This window comes from Aquarana catesbeiana, linkage group LG08, assembly GCF_042186555.1.
Source record: "Aquarana catesbeiana isolate 2022-GZ linkage group LG08, ASM4218655v1, whole genome shotgun sequence".
NCBI lineage: Eukaryota > Metazoa > Chordata > Amphibia > Anura > Ranidae > Aquarana > Aquarana catesbeiana.
This window is the reverse complement of record NC_133331.1, coordinates 225,558,303-225,580,419: the sequence shown is the minus strand read 5'-3', so window position 1 is coordinate 225,580,419 and position 22,117 is coordinate 225,558,303. Positions and strand designations below refer to the sequence as shown.

At 41.1% G+C, this 22,117-nt stretch overlaps 1 protein-coding gene across 1 annotated transcript in view; it reads right to left on the bottom strand.

The window, feature by feature from the left end:
- Positions 1-801: 801 nt before the first annotated feature.
- RGR (retinal G protein coupled receptor) overlaps positions 802-22,117 on the bottom strand; it is a 45,251-nt gene continuing 23,935 nt past the window's right edge. The window contains exons 5-7 of the mRNA XM_073596900.1: positions 12,629-12,746; positions 4,874-4,987; positions 802-4,216 (exon numbers count right to left, since the gene is read on the bottom strand). Of these exons, the coding sequence (XP_073453001.1) occupies positions 4,073-4,216; positions 4,874-4,987; positions 12,629-12,746 (376 nt within the window). The 3' untranslated portion in view covers positions 802-4,072. The remainder of the gene's footprint in view (positions 4,217-4,873; positions 4,988-12,628; positions 12,747-22,117) is intronic.

Sequence of the window (22,117 nt, the reverse complement as noted above, 5' to 3'; positions counted from 1 at the left end):
CATTGAAGACAATGGTGAGGCTGCTGCATTGATGGCAATGGTGAGGCTGCATGAATGTGGACTGATGAGGCTGCATTGATGGCACTTGTGAGGCTGCAGATGGGCATTGATCAGGCTGCATTGATGGCAATGGTGAGGCTGCAGATGGGCACTGACCCTTATTTTGCTCCAAAGTTCCTTATTTAAAATTTTATTTTCTTTCTAGAAACTTCCCTCTTAAATTGAAAGTGCGTGTTATACGCCTGTGTGTGTTATACAATGATAAATACATTAATTTGTCCATGACATGAAATATAATACTTTAACAAACTACTAATACTTTAACTAATCCCAACCACGACACTACCTGCCTGGAGTTTGCATGTTCTCCCTGTGCCTGCGTGGGTTTCCTACGGGTGCTCCAGTTTCCTCCCACACTACAAAGACATGCTGGTAAGTTTATTGGCTTCTGTCCAAAAAAATTGGCCCTGGTGTATGGGTGTGAGTTGGGGACCTTGAATTGCAGACCCCTTGGGGGTGGGGACAGGTGTGGGTGTGTGTGGAGCGCTGGGTAGATTGATGGCGCTACATGAGTACCTTAAATATATATAAAAAAAAATAATATAGTGTATGGGCATCTTGATGGGACACAATGTGCAGGGATGGGGACAATTGTGGGTGCTCACTCAGGTTGAACTGGATGGACTGGTGTCTTTATTCAACCTTACTAACTATGTAACTATGTAACAAACTAGACTTAATTTAATGCAAATAACCCAAATATTAAATAAAACATACTCTTCCCTAGCTAAAAGCTTTAAGGGCATATGTTGTATCTGAATTATGTTTTTTTTTTTTCATTAACCGCTGGACATTAAGTATATACGTGTATCTAGAGGTATATATCACTGTAAGTAGCAATATCCCATCAACTGTGTTTATGCTCTCATGCATGTAATTAATTTTTTTAAAGCAGAGCTTATGGCAAGCTCCTTTTTAGACAGTTATCCTACAATTTGTTACAGTTACAGATGTTGTGTCTGGTGACCTCCTTTTTGTGTCTAACCAACTTCTTAAACAGATGCTAAGGCACAGACTGTTTGCAGACTAATCCATCGAGAACATCTGCAAATAAAAAGTTCTAGGTTAAATATGTTAAGTATGTGTTTAACCTTGATTAATAGCTCATTTAATTTACTTTGTGTGCAGTTTTGGCATATACATAAAAACACATACCATATATTTTTCATGTGCAGGTTAATCACTAATGTAGTATGTGTTTTTTTTTCCTTTTTTTTTATACTTTTCTATTTTATTTTAGTTTGAAAAAATGAATATGCCTTTCACAAAGTCTCGTGACAACTTCAAGTCATGAAGGTTTGCATAGAAGCAGAATTATTCTATATTTGATCACATTTTGTTCTGTACATTAAGATCGTATTAGGTCCTGTATATCTTTAGAAAAGCCAAAGAATTGTCAGCAGTGACTTAAACGATTTTTATGCCTCTTGGTTACAACTTTCCATACAACAATAAATATAAATGCATAAAGCGCTTTCTTTATTTTTTCTCTCTGCGCCCTATATTGACCAAAAAGTCCCTATGTTTGGACTTCCGAAGAGACAGATTATACTGCTGCATGGTGGAGAATAGGTGTGGCTGGTTGAATTTGATTGCTGTTATAGTGAATTAGATCCAGAATTTATGATTGGCCATATTTAAAATATCAGAATAGGGAGCAATATGCTCCCTGCTACAGCCAGAAACATGTGATGTTTCAGTTTTAGTGGCAAAATGAAACAAACTTTTCTTAGCTGTTGGTAATGTTTGTATAACCATGAAAGATCCAATCTATAATGAAGTAAGAAGAATTATAGTGTTTAGAAAACTGTTCTTAGAAAACTGAATTGAAGGGCTCACAGCAATAAGGCGATAGCTCCAGTTTTACGAACTTCTGTAGGCTAACATTTTTTTCAACTTGAGTTTGAAATATTATACCCACTTCTAGGCTATGAATTTAATACATGATTCAGCACCTTAACCATACAAAAGTATCTTTTTTTTTAAAGCAGGGTGAAATTTAAAATGTTGGATCTGGCTCATTCTTCTGTCCATCATTTTAGATAGACAGCTCCTTTTGTTGAGTAAAATGGGAACCTGTACAGAACTGCCTAATATTTGCACCAATCAAAAGTGCAGATTTTTTGGAACATAATAGAACATACGTATAACAGAAAAAGTGAAAAAAAAATGGAGCTGCCTTCTTTTTTGCTGAAACCCATTAATTGATATTTTCAGACTAGATAGATTGCCTATTGGCCAAAATATGGAGCACACAATGAATGATATTAGTGAACTGAAAATTGGTTGATCCATTATTGTCTGCTAATTGAAAAAAAAAATAGAACTGTGGGAAAATAATAGTCCTGTAGGATTGACTTGGACAGTCCTGATTTAAAAGATTAAATTCTTTTTCACGAATATTGGAAACATTTAGATAAAGTACATAGAAAATCTTCAGATTTTAAACATGTTTAGGAAAGTAGTTTGGCTGCTGTTTTGCTGCTGTTTTGGTAATACATACACATTTTCAAGTAAATAACGTAGTTTGTGTTCTTAACAACATCTAAGTGAACTACACTTCATAAACCTATCTAAAGATATTTTACTTCAGAAAAAGTGTTATGATGAGTGCCAAACAAAATCAACAATATCCTTAAAGTGGAGTTCTGCTTGAAAAAGAAAAAAAATGAAAAGTTAGCAGCTACAAATACTGTAGCTGCTGACTTTTAATAATCGGACACTTACCTGTCCCAGGGTCCAGCGATGCGGGGGAATGAAGCCCCGCTTGTATCCGCCTCCTCTCTGCAGCACCCGCATTGTCACTGTGGGCACCCAGCTGTGGCTTCACAGCCGGGCATGCACTGCGCATGCGTGAACCACGCTGGACACTGGCCGGGTAATCGTCTGAGACCTGTGACATGTCCCAGATGATTGCCGAGAGGGAGAGGGGAGAGGTGATCTCCTTTCCGGCGCCGCAGAGCACCAAGAGGAAGTGGGAGCGGAAATCTTCTAAAAAGAGGGTTTCCGCTTCCCTCCCCAAAAAATGACATGCCAAATGTGGCATGTCAGGGGGTCACCTTCCCTTAAAGCAGAAGTTCCATTTTTGTGTGGAAATCTGCTTTAAAGTGGGATTAAAGCTAAACTCCAGGGAAACAGCAAAATAGGCAGACAGAATACATACAGTACTTTACAGTATATGAAAGCTTATTTACCTATCACAAAATGTTGTATTTCTGATAAACCAGTTCTGAAATTTATACCGCTTATTCCACCCAGCACAGCCCTGTCTGGCAGGGAAAAATACCTGTTTATTTTCTGCTGTATTTCAGTTAAAATTTGACATCCTGCCCCCACTTAGAGAGATGAGCTCAGATGTCTGCTGTTTCTCCTTTTACTGTCCAGTCACAATCTGTCACTTTGTTGTTCTCTCCTCAAAATAGTATTGCCCTTGCTAGCATGAGCACTGCAACGTAATGAACTAGGTCCATGTGCTACTTTTCTGTCTCATGGTTTGAGCTCTGCTGTACTAAGGATAGCAAAATTCTGATATCAGGTGAAATTCAGGTACTTACACTGCTTGCATAAAAACATTTATATATGTACATTTAACAATCTTTGGGTGACTACATAACTGCATTAATTTGTGTATTTTATATCAGTCTGGAGTTCAGCTATGATTGATGGTGTTCAATGATTGTTGTCTTTTTTATTACTTGTTAATATTACATGCCTAATTTTGTTTATTTTTAAGGATTTTTATCATTTTTTTAATAAACCACAGTATATTTTGATTAAGGCACATAGGCACATAACATTAATATATTAACCAAACACCCTTTTTATTTGTACATATTGGTTGTCTTTTAGTTGAAAATACAGAAACATGACATGAAGTAAACTGTAAGTAGCTCCTCACTGGCGGTAAAGTTGCACACTACAAACTGTTTCAAGGCACAACAATCCAAACACTTTTATAACACCAATTTTTGTCCGCTACAGTGTGAAACAGCACAGGGACTTATAATATGTGTTAATTAGCTTTATTGTCAGTTTCAGTTTTTTCTATTTTTTGTCCAGTGAGGAATTGCCAAATTCCTCCTCTGTAGTTCTCATTTCCAAGTCCATACACATAGGCATTCACAGCAGGGGACATCTTGGCCAAGACAGCAGGCATCTGCAAAAAGATGTGACCTGGGCTTAGTTTGAGCAAAACAAAGTAACAAGCTGTTTTATATACTATACCAAATGTTGACAATGTTTAAAGAAAAAAAAAACTTACCTAGCAGTTTTAACAAATACGGTTAATAGTGCACTTGATTTTTTTTTTATTGTGTCCTCAATATTGGGTTTCTCTGTCCACATGTAATGTGCATGTCATGATATTTTTTGACCCAAGGTAAACAGTCTGATAAAAAAATCTGCTACCTCCCAAGATGTGTGCCCTTATAGGCAGGGTAATCTAAATTACTAGTGCAGTTTTGCTGACATCTCTGCTCATTTGCATTTACAGTCTTTCCAATTTTCCTGATTTTTTTGGCCTGTTTTAATCCTTTTTGTTTGCTTTATGGCATATATATATATATATATATATATATATATATCATAAAGCATTTAGTTAGGACGGTACATAGACAAACATGCAAACATGACATACTTCCTGAATTCCCCATTTTAGGCAAATGCTCCTTGTATACTACCTCCATACATATTATTCCTTGACTGGTCCCCATCCTTGAAAACCATTTTTTATGTCTACAATCTCTATAGAACCATTGCTTGCAGATGTAATTCTTTTTAATATTATAAAAAATGTTTCAAGCCATTTTCTTACCATCCGTAACTTTGGCGAAAGGATTGTTGCATCCTGAATAATTGCATAAAAGCACAGCAGTGAGTATGGCCCCCAACATATAATCAGTGATTTTACTGGTAATCCAGAGTTCATCTGTAAAAAATGAAAATGTATTCATTCTGAGAATATATACTGTAACTTTGCAATATATTGTCACATTAAGTACCATTTAATTTGGATCTTAGTCTTAAAGTGGATGTAAACCCAATGTCATCCTTTCTAAACTACTGCCATAGGGGTTATCTATAAGGATATACATGCCTCCTGCATGTATCTTTACCTGTCAAATGTCTCCCCTCTGTCTGTTATGAGAGCTGAAAAACTGCAGATTCTGTGGGTGGGTCTGTTGTCTGGAGCTCGGTGGGTGGAGTCGTGATGTCAGTAGACTCCCCGCCCACCTCTACACTCCCCTTGTCAATATGCATTTCTAACACTGAACGTCTGCTGAACTTCTGCTATGATCTCTAACATCCAGTGAAAAGACAGGAAAGTAACCACATGACTTCAGCATGCCAAATCATGCTGAGGTGTGGAACAGCCAATCCTTGCAGAGCTGCTGAAGAAGGAATGGGGGAGGTAATTAAAAAATCATGCCTGTGTCTTAGGCTGTCACTCACAGCAAGGGGAAGTATTTGACAAAGTTTTTCTCAGTTTGTCAAGATTTCTCTCACTGAACAATAAAAGAGGATTGCCCAGAGATGGATTAAACTCTGTGTGGCAAGACTGGGCTCAAATGATAGGAAGTCTTATACTCTACAGTATGATAAAAAAAAAAAAAATTTGGGTTTACATCCACTTTAAATCTGGATCTTGTTAATCATTTGACATTTTGGTTCACTTGTTGCTATTCTTAAAACTACATTTAACAAAGTATATATTATTTACCAAGCTAAGCTAAGCAAACTTGGATTTCAACATTTCTGAATAGTAATTACCAGTAATTCTACTAGTTATTAATATCTATTCTTCTTTCCAGTCTGTTTAATGTTGAATTTGAACATTTTCATGACTACAAAGTGCAGGTTTGCTTTGCAACAAACTTATGTGGAAGCAAATAAGTCACTCTTTAAGGTTTTTTCTAAATCACTTTGCGGTACTGATCCATACTGTGCATAACTTCCTCCCAGTGGAACAGAAATGAACAGATGCAGCCCTTAGCACACCATCACATCACTCATGATCATATATACAATCTGCGTTCCTTCTTATCACCTTGTTTTTCTAGGAAACTAACTTACATTTGATAAAGTGACCATCAAATACAATTTACTAGGGCCTACAGCTAAACCATAGCAAGTGTCTTTTGTCTGAATTTTAGGGTAGTGTCATATCCATCACCCTTGCATTTCTTAAAGGAGAAGTACAACCCAAGCTCGTTGGGCTGTACTTCTAATTTGGATCACAGGAGTGCAACTCTGCACTCTTGTGACCCGTTTTCAGCAGAGAGCAGGCTGAAGTCCAACAGAGTTGGTCCAGGCTCCGTGTCAACACAACCATAGAGTCGGGATCCCTGGACCAACACCCGGCTCAGCCTCTCAGCGAGACGCTGAGAGGCTGAGCCGACTGCTCCGACCCCCTCCACAGCTCAGCGCCCCCCTGTAATTTCCTCCTCTCAAGAGAGAATAAATTCAGTTCCTCTAATCTTAACTCATAGCTGAGCTCCTCCATGCTTCTTATCAGTCTGGCTGCCCTTCTCTGCTAAAGCATGTAAGTAATTAAAACCACGTGGACAAATTTCAATTATAAAAACTGTAAAAAAGAAAATAGGAAATAAAAGGACTGTTGTCTGTAATGTACTGATTATTTATTTCATTTTAGGAAATGTAAAACAAAAAAAAGCCCCATTACTGCTCCCCTCTCTTTTTCTCTTTTTTTTTTAAATAGTTCCTGTGTTTGGAATGCAAACCCTTCCCAACACAGCTTACAAAAAGAAAAATAGCAGACAAAAAATACGAGGTGTGTCTATTGACCGGAAGAATTTACCCCCTTCCTGACCAGTGCACTTCTTGCGATACGGCACTGCGTCGCTTTAACCGACAATTGCGTGGTCGTGCAACGTTGTACCCAGACAAAATTGATGTTCTTTTTTTTCCCGCAAATAGAGCTTTCTTTTGGTGGTATTTGATCAGCTCTACGGTTTTTATTTTTTGCGCTATAAACAAAAAAAGAGCGACCAATTTGGAAAAAAAGCAATATTTTTTACTTTTTGCTATAATAAATATCCCCAAAAAATATATAAAAAAACTATTTTTTTCCTCAGTTTAGGTCGATATGTATTCTTGTACATATTTTTGGTAAAAAAAAAAAAAAAAATCGCAATAAGTATATATTGATTGGTTTGAGCAAAAGTTACAGCGACTAAAAAATAGGGGATAGATTTATGGCATTTTTATTATTAATTTTTTTTTATTAGTAATGGCGGCAATCTGCAATTTTTATCATGACTGTGACATTATGGCGGGCACATCGGACACTTTTGACACTATTTTGGGACCATTGTCATTTATACAGCGATCAGTGCTATAAAAATGCACTGGTTACTGTATAAATGACACTGGCAGGGAAGGGGTTAAACACTAGGGGGTGTGTCCTAGGGAGTGATTCTTACTGTGGGGGGTGGGCTACCTAGGACATGACAGTGATCACTGCTCCCAATGACAGGGAGCAGTAGATCTCTGTCATGTCACTAGGCAGAATGGGGAAATGCCATCTGCCCGTTCTGCCTCTCCGTGACACGATCGCGGGACACCAGCGAACATCGAGTCCACGGGAACTGCAGGCATGGTCACAGAGCATGCGGCGAGAATGCGTAGTCCCCGCCGGCAGACATGGCACCCACAATGCCGTGTCTTAAAGAGGACGTACCTGTTTGCCCATTTGCGCAGCCGTGCCATTGAGCCGACGTATATTGTCGTGCACTGGTCAGCAAGCAGTTATATAACGAGACTGTGATTCCACCTAGTAAACAAAGCAGTCAGAACCAGTTATAACTGCATGCGTGGTGAACGTGAACCTCCATGACAAGCAGCAACACTCTATTATGTTCAGTTGATTGTGAGTTGCCATTTAGTTTGGTTGTGTTTTCTGTAGTGTGCCAAAAAATGTGTTGAAACAGCTGACAGAAATTGATTTTAACCATGCCTTCGACAGGTGGAAAGCAAGACTGCAGTAACGTATTAGTGCAAATGGGGACTATATTGAAGGGGACAAGCCATAAAATTTGTAATATATATAAATAAAGGTGAGTTTTTTAATCAGTGTCGGTATTTAATAGACACACCTCATATGCAGTTTCATTCCAACACTGACTGGCAATGATTGGATTAGTCTCCCAACCCTAACTCCAAACTCTATGTTGAGACCTTTACGGTGGTGGGTATGGTAGAATAGGGTAATTCTATCTTCTACAACATGAGTAAACAGTTTACTCAATAGCTACTCTAGAATAAAGCACATTTGGATATATCATACGTGTTTGCCCAAAATAATTGCCAACAGTATAACCTTTGCCTGTGGTCAGACTATGATCCCTCCATAATGTTATTCCGGTCTCTAATATGTAAATCAAGAAATGTTCACATAGTTGCTGAAAGATTCCCTCTTTTCTTACCAAGAAATAGTCGACAAACTTCAACATCTCACTAGTAAATACTTCAACCCAAATGCTAACTTTGCTGATTCTCTATCATATTGTGGGAGGCATATATAGGGCAGTGCTTTGGGTTCATGTAACACATATGATAATAATAATAGCTTCCACATGCTGTTGGAAATAAGACAAATGTCAGCTTGAACTCAAAACCAAATTCAACGCCTCATTTCATAACTAAAAATTTTAAGCTTGTGGTTACCTTAACCAACTCATAACAGAACTGAACCCATGTTTTGCTGAATGGTCTAAAAGACAGTTGCAATAGACTGAACACAAGTTCTATGCAAAAAGTAATAATCCAAGTGCAGTGCTGACCACTTTACTGACTGAAACCAAAATTCATCTCGCTTTGAACACACTGAAATAACCTCATAACAATCATGTGGAAATTTTGAAAGAATTCAAAGGAGCAATATAGCCAAAGCTTTTTTGGCTGTACTTCTTCTATGGTTTAAAGGAGTGAAGTTGTTCTGCAGTCCTGTGATCTGTTTACAACCAACAGCGGGCTAAAGCCAGGCTCTTAAAAGATTCGGACAATATGGATGAGATCCACCATAATGCATGGATTGGCAGCCGTCTAAGCCTCTCAGTGAGCTGCTAAGAGCATGAACCAGTCGCTCCTGCCCTCTCCACAGTCTCCTATGAGCACTGGCAGGGCAGAGCAGAAAGCCAATGACTGATAGTTACCAGCTCTCTGCAGCCTGAAGACCGAGAGCTGTGTGATCAGCGGTGTTTGGTCACTTAGTTCTCGGTCTTAAAACCAGTGGGGGACAGATGCAGCATTGGCTAATGCTGCATCCGCCTAGGGTAGTATACTTTTTTTTTTTTTTTTTTTTTTTTACATAAACCCAATATTTTTCTATTTTACACTCCAGCTCTCACTTAGAGAAATCTTCTGTCTACAGTAAGAGAGAAGACCTGAGACCTGAGCTTCCCTTCAATTTTGGAGCTTCATACATCATTCCTGGATGCAGATGTTAACAAGTTGAAGGCTTTCCAGGCAACTAAATATATTAAGATGGGTAAACACTCCAGCCCAGGTGACTATACTATCCTAATCCTCCTTTGACCCACACCCATGTCCAAATTATAGACTCATTTCTCTTCTTAAAACTGATGTAAAAGTGAAGACTGTGGCCACTAACATAAACTATTCACAAAAGCATATCTACGAAGACTAGGCTGCTTTTGTGCATGTAAGATATGCAAGTGCAGCCCTATAACTTTTTTGGGCATTTTGCCCACTTCTGCTCTATGAAGATCTCTTAGCATTGTATGTCTTTTGCCTTTCACAATTTTGGTTTTCGGTTCCAACATTCTCTTATGTGTCTCTGCTCTTTACGCACCCCTCAGCTTCCATTAAAAAAAAGAGGCTTTGAAACTGAATGGTTTCCAATTCAACATTGTACATGCCAGGGTAATCCACTCTTTCCCATTCTATTCACTCAAGCTCTGGAACTCCTAGCAGCAGTGATACTTTTCAGTCCATGTATTCAGGGTCTTAGAATAGCAGGGAAATACCATAAACTTCTGATATTTGTGGATGATGTTCTACTAAATGTCTCCAATCCCCACATCTCTTATCTTGACTTTATGAGAACTCTTCATGCCTTTGGGAAATCTCTTGCCCCTAAGTCCAAGGCCATTTACATTGCTTTGATCCATTAATTTATTTAACAATCCTTATCTAACTATAAATTTTCTTGGATTACAGCCCTAACTTATTTGGGGATCTACTTCACACCAACTTATGAATCCTTATACATCCAACTATTTTTTCCTCTTTAAGGATCTGTCAGACTTGATCTCCGTGTCCATAAATTAAGCAAACCTACATTCAGTGCTAAATAAAATAAATAAGTGTATAAAATAAAGTGAAATAAAATATAAATAAAAAACAATACAATAACAGACAGCAACACTCGCTGGCATCTGAATAATTAATACCTCAGGAAACTAAAGAAAAAAAATTTACACTGTTCCTTTAAGTATAAAGTGTCACAATAATGGAATCTAAGTGCAGATAAACAATATCATATGAAGCAAAAATATATAGTCAAAAGACTGTTAAGCACCAACTGAGTAAATACTGTATATATTGTTGTACAGTATGTTGTTTAGTTATGCTTTAAGTTATTTAGTGGCCTAGCCTCCCCCACCTACCACTTGCTAGTATAGTAAATTGTCACATCTTTTCCCCAGCCCATAAAGATTTACTGGCTTTTCAATGGTGGATATCTAAAGGAGTAAATTTGTATGTAACTTGCTTACCATTGATGTAATTAAATCACTCCAGTACTTACATGACATACTGCACATGCCATCAATGCCATCAGCAGAAACTATTCTGCTCTTTGAGGCCTATTTCTTTCACACATATATTTCCCCATATAATCTCAATAAGCTTTGTTATATGGCAAAATGTGAATCAGACCCCCAGTATGGAACCAAATATGGATGGCAACAGCCAAATATTCACCTAACACAAAAGCCCAGGAAAATGCCCATAAGTTAAATTTATGCTGGTGCATGACCCCAACACACATTGCTAAATTTGTTTCAAATTAGGCATTGACAAATTCATTCACATTGTTTTAGAGGGTGTAATGCACCTGCCTCACTTCTTTATATTTGGTGGGAATGTTAATACCAACGTCAATAATTGCAAGCTCCTGAGAGTTTCCAATCATCTAACTTACCTCTTTAACCTGTGGACCATGAAATCTGTCTGGCAAACCATTTTTCTATTTGTGTTATCACAATTCTTTAAAATATAATAAAGATATTGTGAAAGAGAGATTAGTCTAATAAAATTATAATGCTTGATTTACAAGCTTTGCCCTTTTACGTCAAGTTGATGATTTAAAATCAACACCTTTACTAATGCTTAGCCACTATAGTAGCCACTTAGAAGCACTCTACTGAACTAAAATCAATACAAGATGGATATTAATTAGTTGCCATAAGATCAAAACTCTTTATTTAATTTCCTCTGTCAATTTATTTTCTATGTCGGAAAATTTACCTAATAGGGGTTTACATATAACTCTGTTATAAGCCATGTGTGCAGTGTTCTTTACCCAGCAAAATAATTCAACCTCAAGTCTGGTCACATGTGTTGGTAAGCCTACAATAAGATTTTCTTTCTATTTGTAGACTCTCTTTTGCTTACATCCCAGTGTAACATTCATTGCCATGTGCTTTAAAATATAAAAATATCACCCTTGCCAGGTTTAAAACGTCTTTTTTTCTAGTTTTTGTGCTTTTCTATTACTTTTTAATTAAAGTCATATGAGATGCACTGTGGTTGAATATGTTGTATTTATTTCCAAACAATAAACAGCTTAAAATGCAATAAAAAGGCTAACATATATCAATAAAATAAAGCCAAATAATTTTCTTTTCATTTTTATATCTCTAATTTTATTAAAATACAATTATGTATTATTATATATACAATTACCTTCCACTGCACTAACCTTTCATAAAATGTCATTTAAAAAAAAAAAAAAAAACAGCTTTCTAATGTAGCAAATGATCTGTAGATACACATTCTCATTTGCAGTAAAAACAGTATCCAGGTGTACTCTAGCATGATCTAAATATATTTTGACATAAATCTTATTAGCCATAATTTTTAAACATTCACTGGATAAAAAAGCTATTTGAAGTTTGCTTTAATGCCCTGTAATTTTTTTTTTACAACAAAACTTTAGCCTTCCTGACCATCCTTCTATCTATGTCTTTTGTTTTCACATGAATAGACAGAGCATCTCAAGAACTGCTCAGCCAGCCAGCTGGCCGAGTGCTGGTCAGACCTCAAAGTCATTTTATTCTGAGCTGCTATTAAGATTTAAAACCGCATTCAAAGCTTTGCCTAAAAGAACAAGTTACATAAATGTTCCAGCTATTACATCAGCATAAATTCAGATACTTAAAAGTTTCTTGGTAGAAACAGTTGATTGTGTTCATCTAATACAGAATCAGGGATAATCCCTTGATTTCCCAACAAGCTTATTATGAGTTGCCCCCAAAGTGAGGGGCCCCAGGCTATGTGAGAACTTGGACTAGTTGAACATTACCTTGATCTGGCCACTTTTCTTCAGCTTCTGATGTATGGACTGGTAAGCAGTCATCATAATAAACAGAGGGATTAGAAACTCAAAGAATGCCAGAGGGAAAAGGAAAGAAATAAAATTTCTGTCAAAACAAATGATTGATTATTTTTTATTGATGAATTATTGATCACAGTAAAGCATTATAGTCACATTTTCTTTCTGCATCTCTCAAAGAACATATCCATATTCTTTAACTTATCCATATAATGATATTTTCATAGAAGTAGCATTTGGGAAACTATTTAGACAGAAACCAGTACATTTACTTTTAGAGAAAACTGACAAGTTCCCATGAAATAGTCATGCCTTTGGTGACTTGAGCTTCCTGATTTAGATTGTGCTCCTGTTGCAGGCCACCCATCCTATTTTGTCCTGTCATCTTTCAATTATATGTAAACCCAAAATTTCATATTCCTGATTTGTGCCTGCTGTTCCATGTACTTGTATAAAAAGTATCCTGCTGTCTTTGTATTGCTTCCTTAGTGTGAAATCCCTGGTGTTCTTCCCAGGCCCTCTGCATTCCTACCAAGAACTGACCACACCAGTCAGGAGAGTGCACCATGGTCAGTTATCTAGCTGTGCTGGAAACTCACTGTGCTCTCTCACAATGATCAGACTTCTGCTCAAACACCCCCACACAGCCATTCACTAGAAAGGTCAGTGTGCTGCTGTTTCTCCACCTCGAGCTTCTTATGCAGCTGAAAACAGAGGTTAAGTGATCACATGAAAAAGGGAAAAACGTAAAAAAATACATATATACACAAATGGTTTTCCTTTCATTTATATTTTAAACTGAGTGGGTTGTTTTACAAAGAGAAGGTTTACATACACTTTAATAGTTGTTAAAGGGAACCTGTACTGGGGAAGCTGTGCAAAAAAGACAAGTAGAAGACAAATAACTAATCACCAGTATTGCCTGTAGTTTCCTGAATCTGATATTTTCCCCATTTCTGGTGTAAAATTCCTTGCTCCACACTGTGGTTCTTTGTGGAAATGGCAGTCTTGGTAGAGGAGCAGGGCTGAACTATGAGCTTAGAGCTGCTCCCCTGATGATTAGAGATCTGATGGCTGGTGACTAGGGATGAGCTGAACAACCCCTGGTTCGGTTTGCACCAGAACCTGCGAATGGACCGAAAGTTTGTGCGAACTTTAGAACCCCATTAAAGTCTATGGGACTCGAACGTTCAAAATCAAAAGGGCTAATATGCATGGTTTTGTCCTAAAATGGGTTTCGGGACCCGGGTTCTGCCCCATGGGACATGTATCAATGCAAAAAAAAGTTTTAAAAATGGACGTTTTTTTCGGGGAGCAGTGATTTTAATGATGCTTAAAGTGAAAAAAAGTGAAATATTCCTTTAAATATCATACCTGGGGGGTGTCTATAGTATGCCTGTAAAGTGGCACCTGTTTCCCGTGCTTAGAACAGTCCCTGCACAAAATTACATTTTTAAAGGAATAAAAGTCATTTAAAACTGCATGCGGCTTTAATGTAATGTCGGGTCCCGGCAATATGGATGAAAATCAGTGAAACAAACGGCATGGGTACCCCCCCCCAGTCCATTACCAGGCCCTTTGGGTCTTGTATGGATATTAAAGGGAACCCTACACCCAAATTAAAAAAAGGAAAGGCGTGGGGCCCCCAGGCCCTATATACTCTGAACAGCAGTATACAGGTGGTGCAAACAAGACAGGGACTGTAGGTTTGTTGTTAAGTAGAATCTGTTTTATCATTTTGAACTGGTACATTTTTAAAGTGTAGCTCCAGCTAAAAAATCTATTTTTAAGCTTTTTGGAAAACATAGGGAAGGGTTATCACCCCTGTAACATTTGTTTTGCTGTCTGTGCACCTCTTCAGGAGATTTCACCTCACTTTCTGTCCCAATGACAAATGTTTTTTGAAAATTTGGGTTTTTTAGTGAAACAAGGATGGGTGATAAAGCATCAGTGAAGAGGAGACACATTTTTCCCATATTAACTCTTACAGAAGAGAATTTCCCTTCCTAGGGGTAGATTTCATCTCACTTCCTGTTGTCTCCTTCCGTTTGCAAGTAGGAGTCGTTTGGAAGTTGGATGTTTGAAAGTAGGGGCCTGCCCTATATACTCTGCAGAAATTGTGGCCTTAGGTGTTGGTGTTACCACAACACTGTGAGCCCTCACAGTTACTCTTGGTGGGCGCAGAAACGGGCCCTGCTGTGAAATATTAGATCAAGAATTGTAATTACATGCCATTGTAGAACAGGGGCAGAAAAATTGGGCCTTTGGTGGTGGTGCCGCAACACTGTAAGTCCTCACAGTTACTCTTGGTGGGCGCTGGAACGGGGCCTGCTGTGAAATATTAGATCAAGAATTGTAATTACATGCACCTGTTGAACAGGGGCAGAAAAATTTGTCCTTTGGTAGTGGTGGTGGTGGTGGTGGCATTGCCACAACACTGTAAGCCCTCACAGTTACTCTTGGTAGGCGCAGGAATGGGCCCTGCTGTGAAATCTTAGATCAAGAATTGTAATTACATGTCCCTGTTGAACAGGGGCAGAAAAATTGGGCCTTGGGCACTGGTGCTGGTGCCACAACACTGCAACCCCTCACAGATACTCTAGTTGGAGCGCAGGAACGAGCCCTGCTGCAAAGTATTGCATCAAAAATTGTAATTACACGCCCCTGTTAAATAGGGGCTGAAAAATTGGGCCTTAGGCACTGGTGCTGGTGCCACAACACTGCAACCCCTCACAGATACTCTAGTTGAGTGCAGCAACGAACCCTGCTGCAAAATATTGCATCACAAATTGTAATTACACGCCCCTGTTACACAGGGGCTGAAAAATTGGGCCTTTGCCACTGGTGGCGGCGCCCAGAACCAAAAATGTTCTTAAAAGCTATTAGCATGATCATTGAGGAGATAGAGGATAATCACTCAGCATAACAAGATAGTCACTCAGCATCAGCATAGGCAGTCTTGAAGGGATCTGACATTTAAAAAAAAAATTATTCGGTTACATCAGCATCAGGTGCCTGGTAGCTGGTGGTGATCCAAGACTGATTCATTTTTATGAATCAGTCGATTGACCGAGTCGGTGGACAGGCGCACCCTTTGATCAGTTACAAAGTCTCCAGCAGCACTGAATGTGCGTTCCGAAAGAACACTGGATGCAAGACAGGCCAGTAGCTCCATTGCATACTGTGCAAGCTCTGGCCAGTGATCCATCCTCAAGACCCAGTAACCCAGAGGATTTTCGGTGGGAAAGGTGTCCAAGTCAGATCTTGCCCCTAGGTATTCCTGCACCATGTAAAACAGACGCTGTCGATGGTAGCTGGAACCGATCATACCTTGGGGCTGCGGACTAAAAAATTGTCTGAACGCATCGGTCAGATGGCCACCTTCTCCACCGCTCCTTCTTTGACTGACCGAAGCCTCAGCAACACGTTTTTCAGGAACAGGAGTTTGTAACCTCCTAGTCTCTGGGAACGCGTTGCATAGACCTTTCTGCAAGGCCTCCCTAAGATATTTCATCCTCTGCTCCCTCTGCAATGGCAAGATAAGGTCCGCAACCTTACCCTTGTAACGTGGATCAAGGAGGGTTGCCAGCCAGTATTGATCCCTCTCCTTGATACCACGAATACGAGGATCCTTCCGCAGGCTTTGCAGGATCAGGGAGGCCATGCAGCGTAGGTTTGCTGAGGCATTCGGCCCAGAGTCCTCTGGGTCACTAAGGACGACATGATCTGCAGCCACCTCCTCCCAGTGATGTACAAGTCCATGGGTTTCTTGGGACTGTAAATGATCCCTTGAAGACTGGTGCTGATGCTGAGTGCCAGTGCCTGTGTGATCGGCGGGCACGCAGGAACACTGTCTGAATAAAGGGGGCCTTGAGAGCTAAGGAAGTCCTCCCTCTGTTCTGCCTCAAGTGCCCTGTCCATTATTCTATGCAGCGTGTGCTCCAACAGGTGGACAAGAGGTACAGTGTCACTGATGCATGCACTGTCACTGCTCACCATCCTCGTGGCCTCCTCAAATGGTGACAGAACAGTGCATGCATCCCCGATCAAAGCCCACTGGCATGGGGGAAAAAAAACAAGGTCCCCTGACCCTGTCCTGGTGCCATAGTCTCATAGGTACTCATTGATAGCCCTCTGCTGCATGTGCAGCCGCTGAAGCATGGCCAACGTTGAGTTCCACCTGGTGGGCATGTCACAGATTAGGCAGTTCTTGGGCAGATTAAATTTCTTTTGGAGGTCAGCCAGCCGAGCACTGGTATTATATGAACGACAATATTATATGACCTGAGGAAATGCACACAGACTTTCCTGGCCTGCCTCAGGACATCCTCTAAGCCCGGGTACCTGCCCAAGAACCGCTGCACCACCAAGTTAAGGATGTGAGCCAAACAGGGCACATGGGTCAGTTGTCCCTGTCGGAGGGCGGAGAGGAGGTTGGTGCCATTGTCGCAAACCACCATATCTGCCTTAAGCTGGCGTGGAGTCAACCACCTTTGAACCTGCCCCTGCAGAGCTGACAGAATCTCTGCCCCAGTGTGGCTCCTGTCCCCCAAGCACACCAGCTTAAGCACCGCATGGCATCTTTTTGCCTGCGTGCTTGCGTAGCCCCTTGAATGCCTACAGAGCATCGCTGGTTCCGAGGACAAATCAGCACAAGAAGAGGCCATGGAGGAAGAAGAAGAGGAGGGGGTGGAGGAGAGAGGTGTGGCAGAATCACCACTAGCAGAATTTTGGAGGCATGGTGGCGGAACAACCTCCAACACCCAGTGCGTGGTGAAAGATAGGTAATGTCCCTGTCCATGCCTGCTGGACCATGAGTCAGCGGTAATATGCACCTTACCACTGACCGCCCTGTCCAGCAAGGCCAAGCCATTGACTTCCACATGCCGGTAGAGAGCCAGAATCGCCTTCTGTGAGAAAAAGTGGCATTTGGGAACCTGCCACTGAGGAACCGCACATTCCACAAACTCACGGAAGGGGGCAGAGTTTACCAACTGAAAAGGCAGCAGTTGAAGTGCTAGCAATTTAGCCAAGCTAGCATTCAACCAATGGGCATGTGGATGGCTGGGAGAGAACTTCTTTTGGCGGTGCAGCAGCTGGGGTAGGGATATTTGCCTGGTACAATCTGACGTCGGTGTACCGATAGCAGATTACCCCCAAGTACTTGGCTGTGACACACCTAATTCTACACCTTCATTCCTCTCAGTGCAGGTCTCAGAGGACTGAAGGTGTAGTGGGGTTGCAGATCCCAGCTGATGAGGAGCAAGGAGAGGTCCTCTTTGTTCTTTGGTGTGGGTCTTTTAGGTACGCTTGTCAATGAACTGCATGGCAGGTCGACATACAGTATGTCTGGTCAAGCATGTGGTGCCCAAGCGGGTGATGTTTTGGCCACGCGAGATACGCTTGAGACATATGTTGCAAATAGCAGTGGTGGGATCTGATGCACTCGTCTCAAAAACCACACCAAAGAACTTTTGGAATAACGTGCAGAGACAGCTGTTCCCTGCACATGCGGAGCTCTGCGGTGTGATGCAGTTGGTGTGCTGCCCTTAAGCTGGCCCCTGGAGGGCATCCTGCCTCGTTGGTGATGTGCCTCCTCCTCCTCTCTCTTATCAGGCACCCACGTGGAGTCAGTGACCTCATCATCCCCTCCCTCCTCATCACTGGAGTAAAGCTGGCAGTATGCTGCAGCTGGGGGAACATGACTGCCAGATTGCTGTCTTTCTTGGGCACCCCCTCTCTCTGGGCTCACATTACTGCCTTCCTCTAGCTGGGTACCATCTTTGGAGCCTTCAAAATGCTGGGCATCCTCCTGGAGCATGTACCCAACACTGTGGTCAAACAGTTCGGGGGACTCCTCAGGAGGACATGGTGGGGCTAGGGAAGGAGTGACTGATGCCATTGAGCCAAGGGGAGGGGCCGCATTGGCAGCTGCTTTGCCAGACAAAGTACCCTGAGCCTGGGTGAGAGAGGATGAGGGGATGAGGATGGCTTGGTCATCCACTCTACCAAGTCTTCCGCATGTTGCAGCTCAACGCGACCAGCTGCCGAAAAAAAGGACAAGCGTGTCCCATGGCCACGTGCTTATGAGGATGCACTGTCTCCAGGACCAGCACTGTTGCCTCTAGACACAGAGCCTGCTTGCCCTCCTTTATTGGCTTGTGACTGTCTACCTCTCCTTGTTGGCCTTCCAGACATACTAATGGCCTGCAGTGAGATGTAGCTACACAAAGCTGGGATGTGTATATATATTGATACTGCAGCTAGCATAATCAACTGCCTGCCTGTAGTATTATTAGTAAGGGAACACCAGCAATTGTCTTCAGGTAGCTTTAGGTGCACACTGTGCAGAGGACACAGTACACTAACTGTAAATACTGTAGCTGCCTGCCTGTGGTATGAATAGGAGCAGAAGAACACCACCAATTGTCTTCAGGTAGCTTTAGGTACACACTGTGCAGAGGACAAAGTACACTAACTGTAAATACTGTAGCTACCTGCCTGGGGTATTAATAGGAGCAGAACAACAGCAATTTTCTTCAGGTACCTTTAGGTGCACAGTGTGCAGAGGGCGCAGTACACTAACTGTAAATACTGTAGCTGCCTGCCTGTGGTATTAATAGGATCAGAAGAACACCACCAATTTTATTCAGGTAGCTTTAGGTGCACACTGTGCGGTGGACACAGTACACTAACTGTAAATACTGTAGCTGCCTGTCTGTGGTATTAATAGGATCAGAAGGACACCACCAATTTTCTTCAGGTAGCTTTAGGTGCACACTGTGCAGAGGACACAGTACACTAACTGTAAATACTGTAGCTGCCTGCCTGTGGTATTAATAGGAGCAGAACAACAGCAATTGTGTTCAGGTAGCTTTAGGTGCACAATGTGCAGAGGACGCAGTACACTAACTGTAAATACTGTAGCTGCCTGCCTGTGGTATTAATAGGAGCAGAACAACAGCAATTGTGTTCAGGTAGCTTTAGGTGCACACTGTGCAGAGGACGCAGTACACTAACTGTAAATACTGTAGCTGCCTGCCTGTGGTATTAATAGGATCAGAAGAACACTACCAATTTTATTCAGGTAGCTTTAGGGGCACACTGTGCAGAGGACACAGTACACTAACTGTAAATACTGTAGCTGCCTGTCTGTGGTATTAATAGGATCAGAAGAACACCACCAATTTTCTTCAGGTAGCTTTAGGTGCACACTGTGCAGAGGACACAGTACACTAACTGTAAATACTGTAGCTGCGTGCCTGTGGTATTAATAGGAGCAGAACAACAGCAATTGTCTTCAGGTAGCTTTAGGTGCACACTGTGCAGAGGACGCACTACACTAACTTGTAAATACTGCAGCTGCCTGCAGTACTAATAGAATCAGAAGAACACCACCAATTTTCTTCAGGTAGCTTTAGGTGCACACTGTGCAGAGGATGCACTACACTAACTTGTAAATACTACAGCTGCCTGTGGTACTAATAGGATCAGAAGAACACCACCAATTTTCTTCAAGTAGCTTTAGGTGCACACTGTGCAGAGGATGCACTACACTAATTTGTAAATACTGCAGCTGCCTGCGGTACTAATAGGATCAGAATAGGATCAGAAGAACACCATCAATTTTCTTCAGGTAGCTTTAGGTGCACACTGTGCAGAGAACACAGTACACCAACTGTAAATACTGTAGCTGCCTGCCTGTGGTGCTGAGGAGAGGTTTTCGGTGGCCCATGAGGGACCTCTGCCAGGGAGGGGTTTTACCTCGGGCTGGGAGCTCAGAAAAGCTGGCCTTGAAGGATCCTACCTCAGGAGGCAGTTGGAAGGATTCATGCCTGAGAGGCAGCAGGAAGTAACAAGCAGAAACAGTGAGTAGATCAGCACGGTGCAGGGACAAAACAAGGGGAGAGAATTTAAGCTGTAACAGTGCTTTCTTGAAGACCACAATGTGCCAAGTCTTCATCTTACTTTGCCCTGGGAAATCTCCATGTGCGTGTGTCAGTGGGGCAGAACTGGTGCAGAAAATCAGTCGAGAGGACTGGGAGGAAGATCAGCTAGGCGTGGCTGGTGGCAAGCCAAGTGGGCTAGCTTTTCTGTAGCAAGTGGAACTGGGATCAGTGGCCACAGGGAAGCAGGAGAGATGTTATGCTGTTCACTCTGTTTGTGCTACTTTTGCCAAGGGACTGAGAGTTCCTGCCTGTAATGGGCCTTTGCTGAATGAATAATATACTGCTAATTCCACCAGGAGTGAGCAACAGGTGCTGTACAAAGGTGCAAAGTTTGTGCAGGAAGAAGGAAGAAGAGAATCTGTGTAAATAGGGAGGAAGTTGTCCCTCTGTTCTGTGTTTGGACATTTTTCAAGTTGGGTATCCCATAAATTCCCTATCCCATCCAAGTTATCATCCCCTAATAAAAACAACAAAAACAATCTAAAGACTGAGCTTTCTGTGTTGGAGTGGATGAAGGAAATGCTAAGTGACTGGCTGTACAGCAGTGGGGAACCCTAACTAGGTAATATGTGCAATGACATTACAGCCAATGGAGTTTACAGTTTAAAAAAATATATTTTAAAGTTGCACTTCTTTGTCAAAAAGCAATATTTTTGTATGTTTATGAAACTTGTATTTTTTTTTAAAAAAGACGTTATATTTCACAATGGATAAATCTGTGTTTACATAGTTACATAGTACATAGTAGGTGAGGTTACAAAAAGACACAAGTCCATCAAGTCCAACCTATGTGTGCGATTATATGTCAGTTATTACATTGTATATCCCTGTATGTTGCGGTCGTTCAGGTGCTTATCTAATAGTTTCTTGAAACTATCAATGCCCCCCGCTGAATCCACCGCCTGTGGAAGGGAATTCCACATCCTTGCCGCTCTTACAGTAAAGAACCCTCTACGTAGTTTAAGGTTAAACCTCTTTTCTTCTAATTTTAATGAGTGGCCACGAGTCTTGTTAAACTCCCTTCTGCAAAAAAGTTTTATCCCTATTGTGGGGTCACCAGTACGGTATTTGTATATTGAAATCATATCCCCTCTCAAGCGTCTCTTCTCCAGAGAGAATAAGTTCAGTGCTTGCAACCTTTCCTCATAACTAATATCCTCCAGACCTTTTATTAGCTTTGTTGCCCTTCTTTTTACTCACTCCATTTCCAGTACATCCTTCCTGAGGACTGGTGCCCAGAACTGGACAGCATACTCCGGGTGCGGCCGGACCAGAGTCTTGTAGAGCGGGAGAATTATCATTTTATCTCTGGAGTCAATCCCCTTTTTATTGCATGCCAATATTATGTTTGCTTTGTTAGCAGCAGCTTGGCATTGCATGCCATTGCTGAGCCTATCATCTACTAGGACCCCCAGGTCCTTTTCCATCCTAGATTCCCCCAGAGGTTCTCCCCCCAGTGTATCGATTGCATTCATATTTTTGCCACCCAAATGCATTATTTTACATTTTT